The 20,561-nt window shown below is 38.4% G+C and overlaps 3 protein-coding genes and 1 long non-coding RNA gene across 8 annotated transcripts; 3 read left to right on the top strand and 1 right to left on the bottom strand.

Moving 5' to 3' along the window:
- Positions 1-1,822: 1,822 nt before the first annotated feature.
- On the bottom strand, positions 1,823-6,963 carry LOC139630726 (adenosine receptor A1-like). 5 transcript variants are annotated; one of them, XR_011693208.1, is made up of 4 exons: positions 6,778-6,961; positions 5,329-5,465; positions 3,136-3,169; positions 2,765-2,867 (listed from the first exon to the last, which is right to left on the bottom strand). XR_011693208.1 is itself a non-coding variant. In XM_071494410.1 (3 exons), the coding sequence occupies exons 1-2, from the start codon at positions 3,462-3,464 to the stop codon at positions 2,216-2,218; spliced, it is 981 nt and encodes a 326-aa protein (XP_071350511.1). In that variant the 5' UTR covers positions 3,465-3,954; the 3' UTR covers positions 1,823-1,986; positions 2,214-2,215. The 5 variants fall into 5 exon arrangements, 2 of the variants coding, with proteins under 2 accessions (XP_071350511.1, XP_071350510.1); XM_071494410.1 differs by lacking the exons at positions 5,329-5,465; positions 6,778-6,961 and adding an exon at positions 1,823-1,986 and having other exon boundaries at positions 2,214-2,867; positions 3,136-3,954; XR_011693210.1 differs by lacking the exon at positions 3,136-3,169 and having other exon boundaries at positions 2,730-2,867; positions 6,778-6,963.
- Positions 6,964-7,143: 180 nt separating this feature from the next.
- LOC139630725 (adenosine receptor A1) lies at positions 7,144-13,274 on the top strand. The gene is made up of 2 exons (XM_071494408.1): positions 7,144-10,465; positions 11,487-13,274. Exons 1-2 carry the CDS (start codon positions 10,110-10,112, stop codon positions 12,121-12,123), a joined length of 993 nt encoding a protein of 330 aa, XP_071350509.1. The 5' UTR covers positions 7,144-10,109; the 3' UTR covers positions 12,124-13,274.
- A 7-nt stretch (positions 13,275-13,281) lies between these two features.
- On the top strand, positions 13,282-14,497 carry LOC139630727 (uncharacterized). The gene is made up of 2 exons (XR_011693211.1): positions 13,282-13,746; positions 13,889-14,497. It is a non-coding gene; the product is annotated as an uncharacterized lncRNA (long non-coding RNA).
- A 1,430-nt stretch (positions 14,498-15,927) lies between these two features.
- On the top strand, positions 15,928-18,651 carry rplp2 (ribosomal protein, large P2). The gene is made up of 5 exons (XM_071495040.1): positions 15,928-16,066; positions 17,803-17,926; positions 18,030-18,078; positions 18,167-18,265; positions 18,523-18,651. Exons 2-5 carry the CDS (start codon positions 17,804-17,806, stop codon positions 18,597-18,599), a joined length of 348 nt encoding a protein of 115 aa, XP_071351141.1. The 5' UTR covers positions 15,928-16,066; position 17,803; the 3' UTR covers positions 18,600-18,651.
- The last annotated feature ends 1,910 nt before the right edge of the window (positions 18,652-20,561 follow it).

Genomic DNA, 20,561 nt, shown 5'->3' with positions numbered 1-20,561 from the left:
TGAGAGGTACAATGAGTGCTTGGAATGAAGCTCACTCACACACACTTGCCAAATAGAGAAGGAGCCACTCCGATGCCACCTTGTGGCCAAAGAATATCATCACTAAGGAAATCTAAGCTATGGGACCTATGTTTGCATCTGGAACATATTCACAAAACATCCTAAGGCTGAAACTAACTCCTTAATTCCTTTTGGTCTAAGAGCAAATCACAAAGCAAAAGTATGTCCTAAGTCTGAGAGATGTTAGAGAAGTACCAGATGAAGTCACAATTACTCACGGTCAGGAATGTTTTATAAAAACAGAATAATAATAAACTTTTAAACCATATTTTACTAGCCATCAAAACAGATACAATACAGTTTGCAGCACTGATGATGGCAGCCTCAGATCATTCATCACACCAAAAATGCACTCTTCAGACTCCTATTCGTCAGACACATCATTAATTGCACATTAAATAATTACCAACTGCAATTAACAAATAATTGAAGGTAATTTCAAGACCATCACTACATCGTCCAGTAAAATGACTGCTGTATAAATAATTACAAAGTATGATGATTTGTTTCGTTAGCAGGAAAAATATAACATGCTGATGGTATTTGATTCCAGTATATAATTAATTATTTCTTTGTATGGGCAGCAAGTGCTGTCAATCAGATGCACTGGTGTATCAGACAAATAAAGAATTAAGAAAATCTAGACACGGTAGTTTAGAATTGTGATTGTTGTGCAGTGTTATGGTGATACATTGCAGCCTTAAGTCACTCAATATGCTTTGGGTAAAAGTTCAAAAATGTAAAGTGTGTAAAAGGTCAGTCAGTAAGCTGTATGGTTAGCAAGTTACAGATGTCGTGGTGCTCTTGCAGCAGTTTCTTTCAAAGAATGCCCTTTTGGAAATGCCTGGACATTTCATACCCACAGTAAAATTACAGCATTATTCAGTGATTGATATTACTTTAATTCATGAGAAAGAGCTGTGCAAAGTCTTACATGTGGAAACCGGAAATGAGACATTGAGGTTCAAACTTTTACTAAAACTCTGACTCATATCAAATGTAGCTTTATGCTGCATGGAGAGTTGCTCATGTAGACTAAACCAATTTATTGATCATACATTCTGTCGGACATTTCTGCCAAAACTGATTACAGCAGGCAGAAGGTAAATACTCACTAAAAAACTGTATTCTTAAGAAAAAACTCTATGCAGAGGAAAAACAAGCTGTATATGGATCCTTAAAGTCAGGAAATGAAACAAACCGCTTGACTCACCACAAACCTACACACATCGGATAAAAAAAAACATTTAATCAACATACAGTACATACTTAATTAGTGATGAACTTCCGCTGAATATGTGGGAAAAACATTTAGACTAATATGAACACAAACACACAACAGCAAATTCAATGACTACTGATAAAAGTTGTATTGATCTTTGAATAAAATTCATGTGGCAGTTTCTGTCTGTCTTTTTTTAGTTATGACACTATACTTCATAATAAAATTACAAAAATAAAAATGATCTCAAAATGCAATGCACATTGCCAATAGCTGTCATTTTAAAAACTCCAACAGGTATTAGGCTTAATGTCTTCTTCGGTTTAGCAGAAATGCATGAATTTCGTAAAACTGAACTTATAAGGTTCCCTTTTTTGAGACTGTCAGGGACGAGTTGTCTTAACCCCATGGTGATTCCTGAGGCTGTACTTTGTGGTGTTGTATTGGGCTGCACTGTTTTAAAATGTGTCTCTTAAAGTTTGTCTGTGTTGACAGACCTGGTTTACATATGTCTAATGTAAAAGTTGTACTCTATAGTGATGGTCATTTCCAAGACAGTATGCAATTTCTATTTAAGTGAATATGAAGAACTGGAACTTGAACAGAAACAAAAAAGCGACAGTGATCTGAAACTTGTAAAAACTAAAGCTTTTAAAACAAGTGGAAGTTGTCCTTTTTATCTGCAAGACAGTGACACAGGCTTCCTGAAAATAACAGATAAATAAATCTAACAGTGCATGCCTAGATTTATTTACTGCATCAGTAAACACCGACATCATCTTCATCAATTAATATGTAGGATTTCAATACACTTAAATTACTGTAACTAGCTTTCTTTACCTTTCATACAATGTCAGCATGTTTTACAATGTTTAATTATAAGCAATCAAACTCAGACCTTATGAAGACAGAAACAAAAAAAGAAATCTACCTTTAGTCATCATTGGCCACACTGTTATTGTTACTGCTTAGATTGTTGTCTGTCGTCTGGCTTGACTGGGATGCTTGATTTTCTTCTCCACATGCAATATACCGTCTCCAGATCTTCAGGTATGCAGTCCTGATCTTTTGTATTTTGAATGCATATACAACAGGGTTTACAGCTGAATTAGCATGAGAAAGCAGGATGCCCACATGGAAAGCTGGCTCTGGAACCATCACCTCTTTAAAGTGAGCAATGCAGTTCATTATGTGGAGAGGGAGCCAGCACAGAGCAAACAGGGCCAATACCAGGGACAGAGATCCTGCCAGCTGCTTCTCTTTCCTCAGGTAGTTCAGAGATTGTTGCTGGACACCGTTGCCTGGTTTCTCTCTAAGGTTCCCTCGTATGGTAAAGAATACAAAGCCATACAATACAGTCATTACCAACAGAGGTGTCAAAGTGCAGAGAAAAAAGTTGAAGTAGACCAGGTATGACATGGGGATCACAGTCATAAACTGGCAGACGATGGTAGAGTTGACTGACTTAGGCAAGGCTTTGTGGTTGTACCATCCAAGCATGGGAATAAAGCTTAATAGTATTGCAACAGACCAGCATGCTGCTACCACAAGCCATGAGTATCTCCGTGTGGCAGTCTTTTTGTACCTAAAAAGAAAGACACTAATTACTGATATAATATCATCAATTGATTAGATTAGATTCTAAAAAGAAATTATATAAAAGAATAATTTAGTCATTCTACTAATGTACAGAAAACAAATGCCTCTTTGTTTTGCAAGCTATGCAAAAGAGTCAGAGTTGAGGTTGAGATAAAAAATGTAACGCTTGTGTTTCAAAACAATGCTTAGCAGCGCTATTTCACTTTTCTCAGCACAATAACACTTCTAGAAAAAAATAAAAAATAAAATCTTACCTGAGAGGGATATACACCCGGAGGTAACGGTCCACTGCAATAGCCATAAGACACAAAACTGAGACTAAGGTCAACAGGATGACCACACAACTGATGAAGAGACAGCCATGAAATGAAGTCTTCACTCGTCCATCCACCACCACAGCCAGCGGTATGGCTACACAGCCAACCATAAAGTCAGCAACAGCCAGAGAGACAATCAGGCAGAAGGTGGGCAGCTGAATGCTTTTACTGGTCCACAGAGCCAGAATAACCAAAAAATTACCCAAACAGCAGCTGACAGCAATGAGCACCTCCACCAACGTGTAGATAATTTCACCCACAACCATTGTGCCTCCTAACTGCCTAATGTTTGATGGTTATGGATGTAGCGTCTCAGTGTGAGTCGGAGGCTGACAGTGTTGTACCATTTATCAATTCATCTCAAGCTTGTGAAACCATTGAGGAAGTCCTTGGTCACTCTTCTTTTTTTCAAGTTGTGATGACGCCTTATGAAACTTTCCTGCAAGTTTTGCAGGCTTATGCATTTGTTTGTTGTTGCATTTAACTATTAATGATGTACCAGGTCAAACTGTAGGCTGTCACAATAGATTACATGTGTGACCGTAAAAAACAAGTTCAAGTTATTCAATTTTCTGTGCATTTTATTTGAAATGCATACATGATCTATCAAATGTGCATCAAATGCAAGGGAGGGTGGATTCCTATAGATCACATTATATCACAAGGGAGTGTATGCAGAAAGTGTTCAGACCCCTTCACTTTTTTCACATTTTGTTATCTTGCAGCCTTATGCTAAAATCATTTATTCATATAATTAATTTTACCCCCTATCAATCTACTCTCAATACCCCATAATGACAACGTGAAAACATAAGTTGAGAAATTTTTGCTAATTTATTAAGAAGACCCTTTACTCACTAGTTAGTCAAAAAAAAAAAATTGATACAGCATAGTATTGCGATATTTTGTGTGGCTATATTGAATCGTTACAGGGACACCAAATATCGGTATCTTATTCTATAAATTGCAAATACAAATTGAACCTTTTAGTACAACAATAATAAAATCAGTTGCTTTTTCTGTCCATCAGATGGTGCTGTTGAGTTTTTTCCAGTGAGGTCAGCAGTGGTCAGAGGTGACGTCAGTGTGCATGTGGAAGTTGGTAAAACAAAGATGGAGGCATCGGAGAGAGAAATCAGAAAGGCGCCATCCGCCTTTAAATTAAACGTATGGACTTATTTTGGATTTTTTTTGGGGGGGGGGGGGGGGGGCATTTTTGCCTTCATTTGACAGGACAGTAGAGAGTGACAGGAAAGGGGCAGAGAGAGGGAATGACACGCCGGTTGGGAGTCGAACCGGCACTGCAGCACGCACCCTAACCACTCCATTATCGGGCCGCCCCTTATTTTGGATTTTTTAACAAAGATGGGACAAATGAGATGGATATAACACATGGGATTAGCATGTATGATGTTAAATCACCGCCAAAAGAACAACCAACACTGGACACAGTTAGCTTGATAAAGCTCCCACCCAATTCAGAGCGAGCTAAGAAAATAATAACATGAAGTTGATGAAAGTTCGAGTACAGCAGAAAGGGTTGCATTAACTCGACATGCCTGGACGTCATGTGCTGTGGATTCACGCGACTAAATACTTTGAAGTTGAAAAAAAGTTGATAAATCGCAAAATATCACAATATATGTCATTGCAATACTCAGCATATCGCAAAATGTTTAAAATCGCAATAATATCATATACTGGTAGTAAGTTAAGTATTGTGATATTATCATATAATGGGGTCTCTGGTGATTCTCACCTCTATATTACAGTAATTAAATGGAATACTCCAATCAAAACATAATTCTGCCTCTTTTCTCTTCCGATATATAAGAGAACATATTATAACAAAGAAAAAAGGGTGTGTATCAAATAATGGCTCCAAATAGGAATAAAAATGTATAATAAAAATGTATACTCATAAGGTGTGTAGCCTGCCCCGTAATTTAGCAATTGTAAATGAAATGTGATTAATTTGCAGTTACTAGTGACAGCCATGCTGTTATAGCACTCCCTCATGTGTGTGATAAAACCAGAAAATGTGTGTAGTATGGTAATGACAATACTGCAAAACCCATGTTGGCAGAACTTGCCACCAATGAGTGACAATACCACCTAAGCTTTGCACACCTGGATTTTCTGCCAGTCTTCTCCACAGATCCTCTCAAACTCCGCCAGGTTGGATGGGGGCACTCAGTGGACACTCATATTCAGGTATCTGCAGGTATCTCAAGTCAGGGCTCTGGCTGGGCCATTTAAGCCTGCAGCTTGTTTGAGGAAAAGGGAAGTGACATAAAACCACATGTAACTGGTTAAGCAATGTTAATCATCTGTGAAGAGCTCAAGGAAAGCCTGTTTTTTTCCTTTTTTTTTCTTTCCTGTTCCACTCTTGCAACAGGAAATTAAAACTGACTAAAATAACTTTCTCTGTGGTGTAATGGAGTCCCCTGTCATTCCTTATGTACAGTTGGTACTATCTGACAGATGCAGCGGTAAAAAGGTTGTTGAGAACATTCATGTGAAGGGGGCTGAAAAATGCAAGTATTTTGTGATTACTGTGTACAAGTTCATGATGTTAACAAAGTCACCAATTTCACTTCCCTTTCCTTCATGAAGGGTACCCCAGTGTTACTGAGCTAGCACAGCAACTAAGAAAAGATGTGCAAGCGAAGCAAACAATGACTTTCAAGAAAAACACCACATTAAACATAAAACAGGCAGCCAAATATGAAAGTCATGATTGTAGCATGTGGAACTAGTGGGTTCTTGCTGAAAATGCTTCTATCAAGCAAATTTATACCAACAACATGAAACTATGAAATCAACTAACAATGACACACCGGTTGTTGTTCTGAGACCTTATGCGAACATTTAAAAATCTAAACAATATAAATAAAAGTGACTATCACTAAAAAAAAAATTTTTTTTTAAATCTAAAAGTGGCATGTTGCTGCTGTTCTGCAGGTATACTGTATACTGTATAATTTAGAAGGAGTTTATCAATCATGCCTGAATTCACAATCATGACTGTGAAAATTGACAAGTGACAACACTGAGACTTGACAAAACCTTCAAAATAAAATGAAACTCGCCAGAAAGCCCAGATTCCTCTGATCTCAACATCATGGAGTCAGTAAGGGATCGCACGAAGAGACAGAAGACACTGAGACAGCTTAAATCCACAGGAGATGTGGCAACCTAGCTATCAAGTATCTTAAGAAACTGTGTGCAAGTGTCCTGATGAGAACTGCTGCAGGCCAAGTAGGGTCACAGCAAAGATTAATTTGGTTTATGTTCTCTCCGCACTTAAAGCAAAACAATTCATGACCTTACTTTTAAAGTCGCCCTAATTTTTTGGAAGCAGCTGACAATATATATCTTCTCTCTTTAGACCACATAACAACTTGCTAGCTAACAGATAAGGTACAGGAGGGGCTTTTTTTTTTTTTTTTCAAGTGAGCACACTGAAGCCAGTTAAAAGGTCAAAACAAAAAATAAATAAGCTCTTGTTCATTAGCCACAATAACATGCACACAAACACACTTATTAAAACTGCTCAATTAACCAAAACTGGCTCACCAATTGGCGACAGTTAACGGTGGTTAATCCCAAATGTGCACCAGTGGGCTAAATCCTCCGAGCATCTCCAAAATCCAGAAGTAAGTGAGTTTGACTGTTAACACGATGTCTATCTGCTGTGTTTGACATTTCACCGCCTCAGTGAACAAAGCATCAACAACACATCAGGTGAGCTGAGGGCTAACCTCAATCAAGCGCAGGCCAGGTGTGCAGGCCTATTGCTGCGTTCATGACACGCCCTGCAGGTCGGAAATTACAGCTCTCATTCGGAAAAAAGAATGAACTGGTCGGATTTTTTTTTTTTTAGTCCCCGATTTACCCGACTTGACGTCATAACATGGTATAGATAGCACTATAAGAAACACTATTTGATTACTTTTAACAAGTAAAAAAATTGCTTGTTAAAAGTAATCAAATAGACTGTTATTATATGTGCATTCATGTTGACATTTTCCGTGTTTGTCATCGATGGCAAGCAGCCGCAATAACTTGTCTGCTCCTTGTAAAGACAAGAACAAAGTGTGAAGATGTTACTGTGGGCCTCCATATTAATTTCCGAGTTGATCAATTGAACGCACATCTTTTTGGATCTCTTGAAAGCATCTATGCAGGAGTAAAGAGGGGAGGGGCCATTGATGTGTGGAAAGCATGGAGGTACAGTATTAATAGGAGGTGTTAATTAATAGGTGTGTGTGTGTGTGTGTGTGTGTGTGTGTGGTGAAAAATGAAATAAATAATGAATGGGCACATTTACGCTTAATGGTTGTTAAAGATAGCAACATTGTTCAACAGGCAAAATCCCTAGTGAATTTATTTTTTCTCCGTCCACAATGGCCTGACAACTTTCACAGTTTATATCACTCTATGAATGTTCAGCAACCTAATGGTATACAGCTGTGTCCCTGACTGACTTTTGTCCTCTAATTGGTTTTTGCTATTTCAAGTGAGGAACCTCTGTATTCATGTCATCTACATAACAACTGCCTTTAGTTTGGTGGGAAAGTAAGGGACAGTTTCATCTCTTTTTTCCCTCTAGTCTCCAGAAATAGTCACTTCATGTAAATCCAGTGCCTGGTTGACATGGTGTGCGTGACAAAATAAGAACTGTGCCTTGTTTAAGCCATGCTACATTCAAATTAACCAAATACAGAGGCATGAAACAAACAGCATAACACGCTCTGAGGCTGGTGCCAAGCAGACTTTATCTCATGTGCACCATTCACTGCTGTAGAGGCGATAGTTCTGTACATTTACATTAATTTTCAAAGCCACTCCCCGTTTATTTGTAAATTTCATTCAGTTCAGCCTATTCATTTGCACACTCATATCCTTTTGGAAAGCTACTGAAGTTGACCAATTAATATAGACACAAACAGAGACAGAATAGCAGTGGAATCATTATTAATTCTGCATTAAGCTGCGCTGCTTGGTGAGGACGTTGAGAATAATTTTGTTATTTGGAACCGGTAATAGAAACTTTACTGTCATGTATTCCCTGTAGCAAATGCACAAGCGGATCCCTGCAAGACCATAATCAAATTAATTACTGTTACAATTGTCAGTTAGACTTTTGCACCATATATTTCCCAGTCATGTTACATTGATTGTTAATATATATAATCACACTACCAGAGGAGATGGACAGATCATTTTTACATCACTTTATCAACCCAAGAGGAAAAGGGAACAAGCAAACTGCAACAAAAAAATGGGTAAACAATAAAAATGCAATAAATACACTACAATAGTGTTGTGTGTAGTGCTTTAAAAAAATATATAAATATTTTTGACATTCACAGCCACTGGGTCTCCATACGCGATAATTCATGTATTCTCCCACTTGGGCTAATGAAGGCATGCGGGATGACAGAGGCCTAATAAAACTGATTCAGCGCCTGCTCGTGAACACTCTAATTCATACACCAGAGCCTGAGACCATAGGCAGTGTCCCAAAACAACATGCTGAATCATCGCTTTCTTTAAAAAACAAACAAAAAAACAAAAAAACAAAAACGTTAAGTGATCAGACTGACTGAATATATTTACAGGCAGCTATTGAATATGCTTCCTTAAGCAACTGCAGACCATCTCAGTGATTGCTTGCTCAGTGATGTTTGCTGCCAAAGTCTTTAATCCTCAGATGGACAAGTAAATTAGGTTTTCGTAAGTAATTGAACTTTTGGATCTAATTCCTGCATGCTCTTTACCCTGCAGAGTCCAAGAAATAGATATGTTTGATTTAAATTGTGTGGAGAACAACATAAAGAATGCAAGATATAAATGAAATGCAAGCCTGTGAGAGAGATACTCACAGATAATCATTTTTCTTTAAGAAACAACACTTAAATGTGTACATAGTAATATCACAGATGCTCATAAATGACAAAAGAATAAATGTTTTTGCACCACATGGACAGATTCTAATTAACAGCTTAGAGGTAAAATGCTGCACAGAAATATGCTTTCACTATTGTGGCTGGTTGACTATCTCTCGCCAGGAGTAGAGACTTCCCTGAAGTCTTGTCATCACAGTGAATTACTGGATTTTTGAAAGGGTAAAAGGTCAAATAGCAGTATATTGGCCAGTCTTAATTTTTCATCAGATAACTGTGTAACAAACAAATGTGTTTGAAAAGAATCCCTCAAGTTTGGTTTGAATAGAAGACCAAGATCTGTACTGAGCAGGACATTTTATAGATTAGGATGAGACTTGTCAGTGCTGTCTGATGCTGTCAGAGAGCACTGACAAGTTATATAATACTGACACTTCATCTCAAACATAACTTTGGCGTTGCATAAGATAAAATCAGCTCTAACGCAAATCCAACAAGTGCTTGCTATATTTACAACCTTATCAAACAGTGCATCCTTCCATTTATTACGTAAAGACCACACAATCACATCTCAAAAACCACACACACAAACTCACTTAATGCGAGCAGAACTATTGCTGCATGGTGCTGCAGAAAGCAAAGTCCCTCCCCTCAATTTAATGACTAGATTTTACTGACTAGTGAGAGAGTGAAAGAGAGAGAGAGAGAGAGAGAGAGAGAGGGAGAGAGAGTATAGGGTGTAGAGGCGTGGTGATGCACCGGTAGCCAGTCTCTTGCAGAGCTTCAAGAACATACAGAGGATTAGCATCCTTTCATGAGCATGCCACTCATTGTGCAAATGTGGCAAAGGTGCTGTTCTTTGAGCTAGAAAATATACGTAATGGAGGATGTTTCTATGATGAAGCAAAACCCAAAGTGGAGACAAGAAGTTTCAACATCCTATTTAATTTTTTTTACAATCTGAGCAAAGGTAAAAGAGATCTGTACTGAACAGTGAAGATGTCTTCCTCTCCTGGCATCAAGTCTCAGGAGCATGTGGACATGATGTACATCTCCATTGAGACAGCCATTGCCCTGGCCTCTGTGCTGGGGAATGTGCTGGTGGTGCTGGTGGTATGTGTGAACCGGGCTCTCCGTAACACCACCTTCTGTTTCATCGTGTCTCTGGCTGTGGCTGACATCGCTGTGGGAGTTTTGGTCATCCCTCTGGCTATTGTCATCAGTCTAGGATTTAACACTCAGTTCTACACCTGCCTCTTCCTCTCCTGCCTGCTGCTGGTCATCACCCAGAGCTCCATCCTTTCCCTGCTGGCTATCGCCATTGACCGCTATCTCCGAGTCAAGATTCCCACCAGGTAAGAAAACGTTTTAAAACCACTCGGTTACACTTTATATCGTGTAATTTGGTCAACACATGGTTTTGACATAAACTGAGGATAGGTTGGTTCAGTAAGATTGTAAGACTGTTGATGGATGTGTTTTGATGACATTAAAGTATCAATGTGGTAACTGACAGCCTGCTTACGGTAAGAACAAATAAAATATTCATAATTGAGAGCAACAGGAAGTAGATGTTAACATGATCTCTTACTGAGTATGGTTGCTTTCTCTGTGCTATTACAGGCCCCTTAATATGATCTGAACTCTTCCCACACAATGTGTTACTCACACATTCATATTATTAACCTGATTCACTAGAATTCAGTTGACACCACATTGCACCATGTGTCTCTTCCCATACAAGTTAAATCCACACAAAAGACTTTTAATTATGTAATGTCAAATTACAAAATTGTCCCAGCCTGACCTCAGAACCAACATATTGGTAATAGTCTCATAAGTGAACATCAAAACCCCTTAATTTTATGATAAAGCTACTTTCTAAAGTTGCCCCAAGAATATTCTAGAAGAATAATACTCATAGCGGTAGTACCAATAGTCTCTGTCCTTTACTTTTACTTTTTGGTCTTAGCATCAGAGAACCAAATGTGTGCTTTTATCTTGAAGAGAGTCAATCAAGAGGAGGTGGTTCTCAGTGTTGAGGTCTGACATGGCACCGTATATATCATTGCTTTGTTTAATGTAAATCAATGGACTGCGCATCAAAAGCTTTTAAGCAAATTAAAATGTCCTTGTCAGCCTAAATGACTGACATAGGCAGAGTTTGTTAAGCGATTAGGCAGTTTCCCATACTACTTTGTGTTTACAAGATGGACCCTGATGTCAAAAGCTGGCACTTGAGAAAGATGCTTCTGGACACAAATCTATGGACTGGCGTTTGTTCAAAGAAATGCTATTACAGTAGTATGGATGTGTGCATTTAGGTGATTGATTGAAAACTCTTGTCTTCATTTCATGTCCAACATCCTTGTTCAGGTACAGCATCGTAGTGACCCAGGGGAGGGCATACGTGGCAGTTTGTCTCTGCTGGATCCTCTCCTTCCTCACTGGATTGGTTCCAATGATTGGCTGGAATAACCGTGATGCTCAAGCAAACATCAGCAGTTCTAGCGAGATTGTCTGCAAATTCACTACTGTCATAAGGATGGACTACATGGTTTACTTCAATTTCTTTGGCTGGGTGGTGGTACCGCTGACCATAATGATCGCCCTGTATGCAGAGATCTTTAGGGTGATCCGGCGGCAGCTTAACCGACGTGCTGAGGCCACTTGTGATGGGGACAGGTACTATCGGAAGGAGCTGAAGCTGGCCAAATCACTGGCCTTGGTGGTCTTTCTCTTTGCTGTGTGTTGGCTGCCAATACACATTATAAACTGTGTTGACTTCTTCTGCTCAAAGTGTGATTTACCCAAGTTTGCCACATATACAGGGATTTTCATGTCCCATGTGAACTCAGCCCTCAACCCATTGGTTTATGCATTCAGGATAAAGCGGTTCCGTGTCACGCTGGTCCAGATCACCCGCCGTTGCATGTTATGTAAATCCACAGAGCCCACCCCGTGCCCCACCAGTGTACCCGTCTTAACAGAGAAAACAGATAGAAACTTCTAACAGGGACTGGAGGATTTCTGTGTGCACTGCCTACAGTGAGATGGTGCAGCAATGAGACTTGTCGGATTACCTCAGACCCTAAGAAAATGAGCCTGCAACCAAGAATAATAATAATATCCCCATCATTCTGTATTATTTTGGTTTTACTCAGTGCTTTCTGAATTGATTCATATTGAATTATTAATTATTGAATTGTCGACATAAATAATGCAACAAACGTTTCATGTTAAAAAAGCTTGTCAGTATCTTCACTAGAATAAACATTCATGGCTACTTCATTTAATATGCTAATCTTTCATTTCTTATTTCATATTTACAACAATTTAAATACATTTTAAACAAGACAGAGAAGCTACAGTGTGCTTTAAGCTAAATGCTAACATGCTCAAATGACAATGCTGTCATACTGATGCTAAGCAGGTATAATGTTTCATATACCAGTATCATCTTAGCATGCTGACATTTTATAATTATCACTTAGCAACATAAGTTTTGCAGATATCTGGAGGTAAGTCTATGCAATATTTCATGGCAATCCATGACACAGTTGTCGAGATATTTTGGTCAGGACCAAAGCGTTGCACTGACTGACGAACAGAGCCATGCCAGTGACATAAAAATGAGATTAGATTTAGCACAAAGAATTAATTTGGAAATACTAAAACTTGGATGTTGGAGTAGTCACATGAACAAAAGCAACAGAGTCAGAAGGGGAAGATTTATTGAGTAAAGATCAATAGAGAGTAGTACAATGCGTTCACATTTCAAGACCATTGAATATACAGAGAAGGGAAAAAAGCCCTGCCAGGAATGTAAATGGACAGTGAAGTCACTAAACCTAATGAAACAAAACTCTGGCAACATCAAAGCAATTCAGCCATTACTCTTTATCACAGGATGCAGGCACCTCTTTAGCTAATTCAGCTAGTTTAAGCCATATTTCAATTGCTGTGGGTGACTGTTGAAATGGCTCTGAAGCATTTGAGTAAATTACCCACAGAGAATTATGTTGAAGTGATTTATTCCTTCACTAAACTCCAAGGCTTCTGCTAAAGCTGTATCAGTTCTGCTTTGTCATCAGTTTGACTTCTGCCTGGTGTCAGCTGCACTACTTTCAATCACATATATAAAAAGAGTCTAATCTGATCTAATTTATAGACCATGCATGTTTAAATGTTTTAATCATCTGATGTGTTTAAATCGCCAAGTTGTGTGTGTACTTACTGCTCCAGAAAGACATTAACTCAGATGTATATAGATTCACCTGCCAGGTAGTCTGACAACCTGAGACTTTAACATATAAAACCTTCACCCTCTATCTGTCTGCCTCTGCCTGTCCCTCCCTCACAATCATATCAATACGTATTTTACCATCTGTCGCCTAACCTTCATCCTTGCAGAGGGATTTGAAACTGCTGAGTGTGGTCTAATCCTCAGCCCTCGTCTTAGTGAGGTAGGTGCCGCATAACCAATCTGGCATTTACTGCCTTCACACCACACACCACTGTGGATGGTGGCCTACCGAATGCTAGAGGGGAACAAGCATGGTGTTAGTGTGGAGACAAAGAGCCAAGAATCTCTAATTTTTTGCCTTGTCCTCATACTAGACTAATCTTCTGTGAGGTAAGAACTTTCATATCCATCCTAAGACAGCTGCAGCAAGTTTGTTAAATTTCATAGGAGACGCTGTACCTTAGTCTCTGAACGCAGTTATATAATATTGTTTCAATATTCTCAAATGAATAAAGGAAACTTTAATTTTCAGCACCCAACCACTATAAAATGGCTGACACAGATGGAGCAGAGGGGGGCCAAGACCTGGAGGCTCCAGGGGAAGAGCTGGATGATGACCAGCAAGCCCTGCTGCACTTCAGTAAATACAGTGAAGCCCGGCGAGCGCTACCTTGGCAGCAGTGGACCTTCAGAGAGAAGGCAAATTATTACATGGACCGTGTCTTCCTCGGGTTGCTGATCGTTTTCTTCCTCATGCTGCTGGGAGAGTTTGGCTATAAGATGTGGTATGTGACGAACGTGAAGAAGATCGCAGAGTTCGTGTCAGACTCAATGGTCTTTGTGTTCCACTGGCTCTTCACACAGGACAGACAGGAGCAGCTGGCTGAATTATAGTTTGATAATAGAGCAACTGTTAATCTATTGAGAATACCCAGCATTGCTTTTTGGGATGATCACTTGATTGTGGATGATTGGTTGTTTGTTATAAAGTGTTCTAGGCGCATGTGGTATGACAAATGCCCAATAAATAATTCATTTATAGCTACATCTTCACTAGTGATACGGTAATGTATGAATGATTTCTGAACTTTACTTTTGACGGTGACTTAATGGAAATAAACGATGTTTGCATTTAACTGAATCATTGTTCTGGTTCTATCCTAGACACAAGATTTGTAGCATCTTCACGGTTGTTATCCTTTCTTTGCGCGCTCCAGTTTTATTCTCAATAAAATATCATTTATGTTGAAAACTAGTATCAGGGCAGATACAGAATCTGTGATAATTTAAGCAAACTTGTGACTGCACATGACAGTAACAGTGGAATCCATGTGAACTTTCTTACACTGCAAAGATAATCCTGTTTTCTTTTTGTAATATTTTACACCATTTTACAAGATGGAAAGTTAAATTGTTGAAGAAAATATTCACTGCAATCAATTTCATGTACATATTTTAGGAACAAACACAGAGTGCAGCTTAAATGAATTTTTTAAGCAAGACAGAATAGAATGGAAAGAGGAGGAGAAAGTGTAAAAAGAAAAATATGTAGTTTTTATATCCTTCCCTCATTGGAGATAATTTGATTGAATTATTTCTAACACGATCAATACTGAGTAAAAACTAATGCTAATAAAAATAAATAATCCAAAGAATATTTCAATAGAAAGTGTTTGGGTTAACTTTTTAATTTGTATTCTAAATACATACAGTAGTAGTAAATAATGTGAGGCTGCAACTAACTATTATTTTTATTATCAGTTAATCTGATTATTTTCTTTATTAATTGATTAAATCTCTGGTCTACAGAACATTAGAAAACGGTGAAAATGTCCATCATAGTTTTCTAAAGTAACAGCACAAACAGTACAAAAACAAATATATTCAGTTTATTGCACAATTAAGACTGAAAAAAAGGAAAAAATTTTCACATCTGAACAGCTGAAATCAGTGACTTCAAATTAAGTGATAATCAATTAATTTTCTGTCAGTCAACCAGAGCCCAGGTTGTCATTTTCACATATCTCATGAAAAATGATGGATTGATTATCAGCATAGCTGCTGATTAATATCAGACCCAATTTATTGATAATTTCAGCTCTGAATGATGTAATTAGCTATTTAAGATAGCTTTAAGATAGATAACTCAGCCAAAGCAAGTTGGGCCTTCTTCAGTTATTTGTGCTGCATTTTGACTGACTTAAATAAAAAAAAAAGGATGGATGTATGAAAGCCTCTATGCTGAGACATGTGCTGTTATTCAATCCTTTTCTTTTAGCTGTTGTAAAACCTAAAATAATCCATCTCTTTTCAAAGGATGAGAAGTATGAGCATTGATGTTCAGTGACTGAGCCCAAAATAGACAGTTTTGCAGAATGGAGGACCCTAACTTTATTAACAACAATGACGCGGTTATGACATGAAATAGAAATTTCACACATTAACTAATTAAGGTAACTTATAGATTAAACATGTTATCAGAGTATAAAGTTAAGCAAAAAAAAAAAAACCTGAGGTGTGTACTTGTTGTATTTGTTGTTTTTTGTGTAGAAAAAGAAGAGATGTTTATTGAAATACTGACGTAGTTGACTGTCATTCAAATGGACCAATGAAATCGACGCGCTCCATTCTTGTAAACGCTCCGGTACCGCCCCCTCCTTCTCCCGGACTTCCTAGCGTGACCGACGTTTCGTGTCTGTCTAGACTTAAAGTAAGTCAAGATTTCAGTACTATAAACTGCGTGCTTCGATTATTCGGGGTATCACTGTGTTTTTAATAGGACATGTATTGTACGGGTGCTTTAAATAACTAATAAATGCGACGCTGCTGGAGGAGAGCCTCGGCACAAATGGAGGACAGACAGACGACCGCTGGGCGCCATGCTGCCTCCGTTAGCTCCACATGTCACATTTAACACGGTTTAATGCTGCTGCAGAGGCTGTTACAGCAGCTGTGAAATAGCGAAATAAAAACTCTAACACATGTTTTTTAATCCTACCTTCTTGCCCTTGTATGATTGAAGTTTAACATCGTATTAGTATACGTTTAACCCAGGCTAACGTTAGCTAAGCTGAAGTCTAAACTGGGCTCCTCCCAAGCAGATTTCCTCACTTGCCGTAAGACCACCTCAATAGTTAGACCTTTCTCAGTAATTTTATGTAGGCCCACCTCCTGTTATTGTTATGCTTGAGTTCTGTATGTTTAACAGTGTTTACGTAATGTAATGTATGTAATCCACATTAACGTCATATGATGGATAAAGTTAAAGTTATCTAGTGAGGAAGGAAAGTACGTCGGTCTCATAGTGGTGATTATAAGCTGCAAGCATGAGATATGTGTAAATGACCGGATTTGCATTGCTATTGCATTTGGGTCCTTTAGAGAATACAGAAATTTGTACTAGTTATGTTTAAGAATACAAGAGTCATGAAATATCATGACCAAAAATGTTTATGCCCCCTGTTACGACTCTTTATACCACAGTTAAAGCTGAAATTAACCGTAAATAAAATACTGGCTTGCAAAAAAAAAAAAATCTCCATATAATGTTTCATTATCGATACATACAAATATTGAATATTTTAGTTTTTTGGATTGTTGGTCAGAGAAAACATGTGAATATGTTGCTATTTTTGTGCATATTCATTGATTATAAAAATAATCATTATTTGCACCCCCAGCTACTAATAATAGCCATCATATATAAACCCTTTCAAATCTTCACATTTTAGAAGCTCAAATCAGCAACAGTTCAATTTTTCTTTAATGGTCTAAATGTTCCAGACATCTTTTATCAACATCATTTAAATAGATAAATGTTTTGACAATTAACTGATTGATTAATCGATAGGTAATTACATAACTATCTTCACAATTTCTCATTTGGTCAGTAATGTATCAGAAAATGTTGACAATTGCCCATCACAATTTACAAGAGCGTAGGTAGTCGTGTCCATATTGCTTGTTTAGTCCAACCAAGTCCAAAATGCAAACATGTTCATGTCACAGTGATAGAAATAGGGGAAGTAGCAAATCTCATTAACTTAATGATGATCTGAAAACAGGAACTGGTGAATGTTTGGCAATTGAGCTTGAAAAATTACTGACAATTGATTATAAACATAGCTGCTGATTGATATCAGATGCTCCATTAGCTGACTAATCATTTCAGCTGTGAATTATGGAATTAGTTATTTAAGATAACAGTAAACTCTGCTAAGGCAAGTAAGGTCCTCATTAGTTATTTGTAGTGCATTTTAACTCACTTAAAAAAAAACAAAAAAAAAAAAAACAGGAAGGATCACAAAGTTCCAGCAGGTTTTCACCCATTAAAGCCTCAAAGCTGTGCTGTCACTTTGTTCTTTTACTTTCCCAGATTTGACGCCAGTGTTGCGCAACTTGCAAATGACAGGTACTGTCATTTTGTTTCTCTTGTGTCAATAACAGAATGCGTTACGTGGCCGCTTACCTCCTGGCTGTGCTCGGTGGAAACACCAGCCCCTCTGCAAAGGACATCAAAGCCATCTTGGGCAGCGTGGGAATTGAGGCTGATGATGAACGCTTAAACAAGGTATGCCATTTAACGATAGTATATTATGCAGTTATAAAAACAATTCAGCTTCTTTTCCAGTAAGAAAAGTGTCAAAAGTTAAATCTTATATATTTCTCTGCAGGTCATAAGTGAGCTGAATGGAAAAGACATCAATGAAGTCATGAACTCAGGTAAAGGCCCCTGAATAAACACAACTGAAGATTTCAAGATGCTGCACATGGAGCGTGGCTACAAACTATTTCTTTCCTTTTTCCATAGGCCTCTCGAAGTTAGCCTCTGTGCCAGCAGGTGGTGCTGTGGCGGCTCCTGCCGCTGCTGCTGGCGGGGCCGCTGGAGCTGGGGCTGCGCCTGCTGCTGGTATGTATCTATTATCCTGCTTAAATTGATAAATGTTTTCAGTTCCTGTATCATTGCTTAAAGTTCTAAATGACATTAGATCATATTATTGCATTGCAGTAGCACTACAAATACTATGATATCCTCATAAGTAAAGCTGCAATCACATTTAGCTGTCCTAAAACAAAGGAATGAATATGTTGGATATCTACGCCGCTGAATATTGTTGCTGACATTTATCTGTAGAGTTGACTTGTCTTCATCTGTCTTGTTTCCAGCGGAAGAGAAAAAGGAGGAGAAGAAAGAGGAATCAGAGGAGTCAGACGAAGATATGGGTTTTGGACTCTTTGATTAAGCTCTCTTCTCCATGCTCAAAAAGCAATAAAAACGTAAAAGGTTTACACAAATGACGTTGTGTTTGTGTCCTTTAATTAGTTTAAAATAGATCTTACAAAATATGACTGTGCACAGGTAATTATTCATAAAGACATTAGCATTAAGTGTTCTCGAAATAAATTGTCTGGTTTTCTGGGTTTGATGTTGAAAGCTATTTAGTTGCCTGCTAAAAATAGTCAAGACTGGACAACCCGTCATCATTAGGCAATCCAGACCCTGCATGTGGTCAGTCTGTCCTGCTGCTGACCAGATAACTGAAACCACATAATGACTTAAGACTTAAAGGGGCAAGCAATGATCCAAACACAAAGGTGACAGCGCCTGCTGTCGCTCCACAACTGACTGATAGTTTCAGTTATTTCATGGACTGAATAACAAGTTAAGATTTTGTAATGGGGTTACAGGTTGGTTCACAGAAGTAAAACTAGGCCTATATTTTACAGACTAGTCAGAGAAACAAAAAGCTGATTTTCCACATGTCATTTTTCAGTTACTTGAAACAACTCACATTTTATTGTCAGACAGTTTACACATTAATGTAACATAATTTCCAGCTCTGCAAGACAGACTTCATCTGAAATGTCTTTTGTCAGGTAATTGACATTAACTGTTGTGTAACAGGTACAACCTCACAAATTAAAAGAAGACATCACTGATGGTAATGTTCCTCAATAATACGCAAGTTCCATGGTAAAAAAATTTGCTTGCCAAGCAACATTAATAATGGCTGCTGTCAGTCAGTCCTGCTGTTGGGCGTGCAGCGGCACCACAGTGCAACAGGGCTGTCATTAATGTTATGAATTACTGCTGTTACGAAGCAAGACTATTGTTAAAAAGATTAATCATATTGTAGTTGTGTCGCTACCTCTTGTATATAAGAGATGTGAGTCATCAAGTTCATTTTTATTCAGCTTTGATTGTGTGACAGCATATTGAGTCACTGAACCTGTCAACACATTAGTAATCCTTGGAAGAAATGTGACCTCATTTTTTTTCCACTGCCTTCTTCCTTGTACTTGTTTTTCTCTTACCTGATGGTCACCTGAATTTGAGTCAACAAATTAAGCGAGTTAAGCTTGACACATGACCTTTACTTAGAGGAAATTAACCAAAAACTTAATCTGAACTTCAGACATGAATTCATTTAGGTTCATAGTTCAAATGAACACCAATTAGATTTACAGTGTGACTGTATTCATCAAGGGCTCCTTTATCTACTTCTCTGCCCATCTCTGCCATCCTCTTCTCTCTGGTGTATATGAGTGCATGTGTTGCATAGCACTGTGCTGCACAAACATCCCTTGTGAGCCCATTAGTTGTGGCGGGATATCGAGGCGTTCCTCTGTGTTGTTGGAAAGGTCTGCTGCTTGCAGGGGAACCTGTTCCACAGGTGAGAGCCATCAGTGCACGCTTTAACCACGCAACTGACAGACTGTCACATTCCATCTCAGAATTACCAGACAGCTGTGAAACTACGATAGATGCTGTCAACATCTACAATGTTCTCAACACACATGAACACATCAATGTAAAGCTATTTTTATCTTTATCTTTATTTGACTGATGAATGCACACTTTGCATGTGGTTGCAGCAGCTTTTGTCATGACATGTTTCATATTTCAGTCTCAGTCGTTGCAGGAATGTACTTTTTGAAAATACATGTTCGCGTGCTGCAGGCTGTTAACTCTCAGGAAGTATGACTACAGAGGTGAGGCAGAATCCAGGTTAATTACTCCACCCTTCCTTAACATGAAGAGATGTTTACTTGTGACCCCTCTCACAAGTCTGAAAAGTTTTGTGTCTTTTCCCGGTTCATGTTTTTTTGAAATCGTCTCGCACGCCTGCAAATTTACCGTGCAGTCCATTGTGCGGGGGGTCCACACACCAGGCAAGCATACACTACTTCAGAGCCCAATAGGG

Source organism: Trachinotus anak, unplaced genomic scaffold, assembly GCF_046630095.1.
Source record: "Trachinotus anak isolate AG129_WGS33_773 ecotype Australia unplaced genomic scaffold, CSIRO_AGI_Tana_v1 ptg000013l, whole genome shotgun sequence".
NCBI classification, from domain to species: Eukaryota; Metazoa; Chordata; class Actinopteri; order Carangiformes; family Carangidae; genus Trachinotus; species Trachinotus anak.
This window is presented reverse-complemented; position numbering and strand designations above follow the sequence as displayed.

What these genes read in the sequence shown, in the direction of transcription:
- LOC139630726 (XM_071494409.1), bottom strand. Translation starts at nt 3,464, where the DNA reads ATGGTTGTGGGTGAAATTATCTACACGTTGGTGGAGGTGCTCATTGCT. An exon ending in CGGGTGTATATCCCTCTCAG is followed by an intron (nt 2,868 to 3,135) that starts GTAAGATTTTAT and finishes CTTTCTTTTTAG; the next exon opens with GTACAAAAAGACTGCCACAC.
- rplp2 (XM_071495040.1), top strand. Translation starts at nt 17,804, where the DNA reads ATGCGTTACGTGGCCGCTTACCTCCTGGCTGTGCTCGGTGGAAACACC. An exon ending in ATGATGAACGCTTAAACAAG is followed by an intron (nt 17,927 to 18,029) that starts GTATGCCATTTA and finishes ATTTCTCTGCAG; the next exon opens with GTCATAAGTGAGCTGAATGG. An exon ending in TGGGGCTGCGCCTGCTGCTG is followed by an intron (nt 18,266 to 18,522) that starts GTATGTATCTAT and finishes TCTTGTTTCCAG; the next exon opens with CGGAAGAGAAAAAGGAGGAG.
- LOC139630725 (XM_071494408.1), top strand. Translation starts at nt 10,110, where the DNA reads ATGTCTTCCTCTCCTGGCATCAAGTCTCAGGAGCATGTGGACATGATG. An exon ending in CGAGTCAAGATTCCCACCAG is followed by an intron (nt 10,466 to 11,486) that starts GTAAGAAAACGT and finishes ATCCTTGTTCAG; the next exon opens with GTACAGCATCGTAGTGACCC.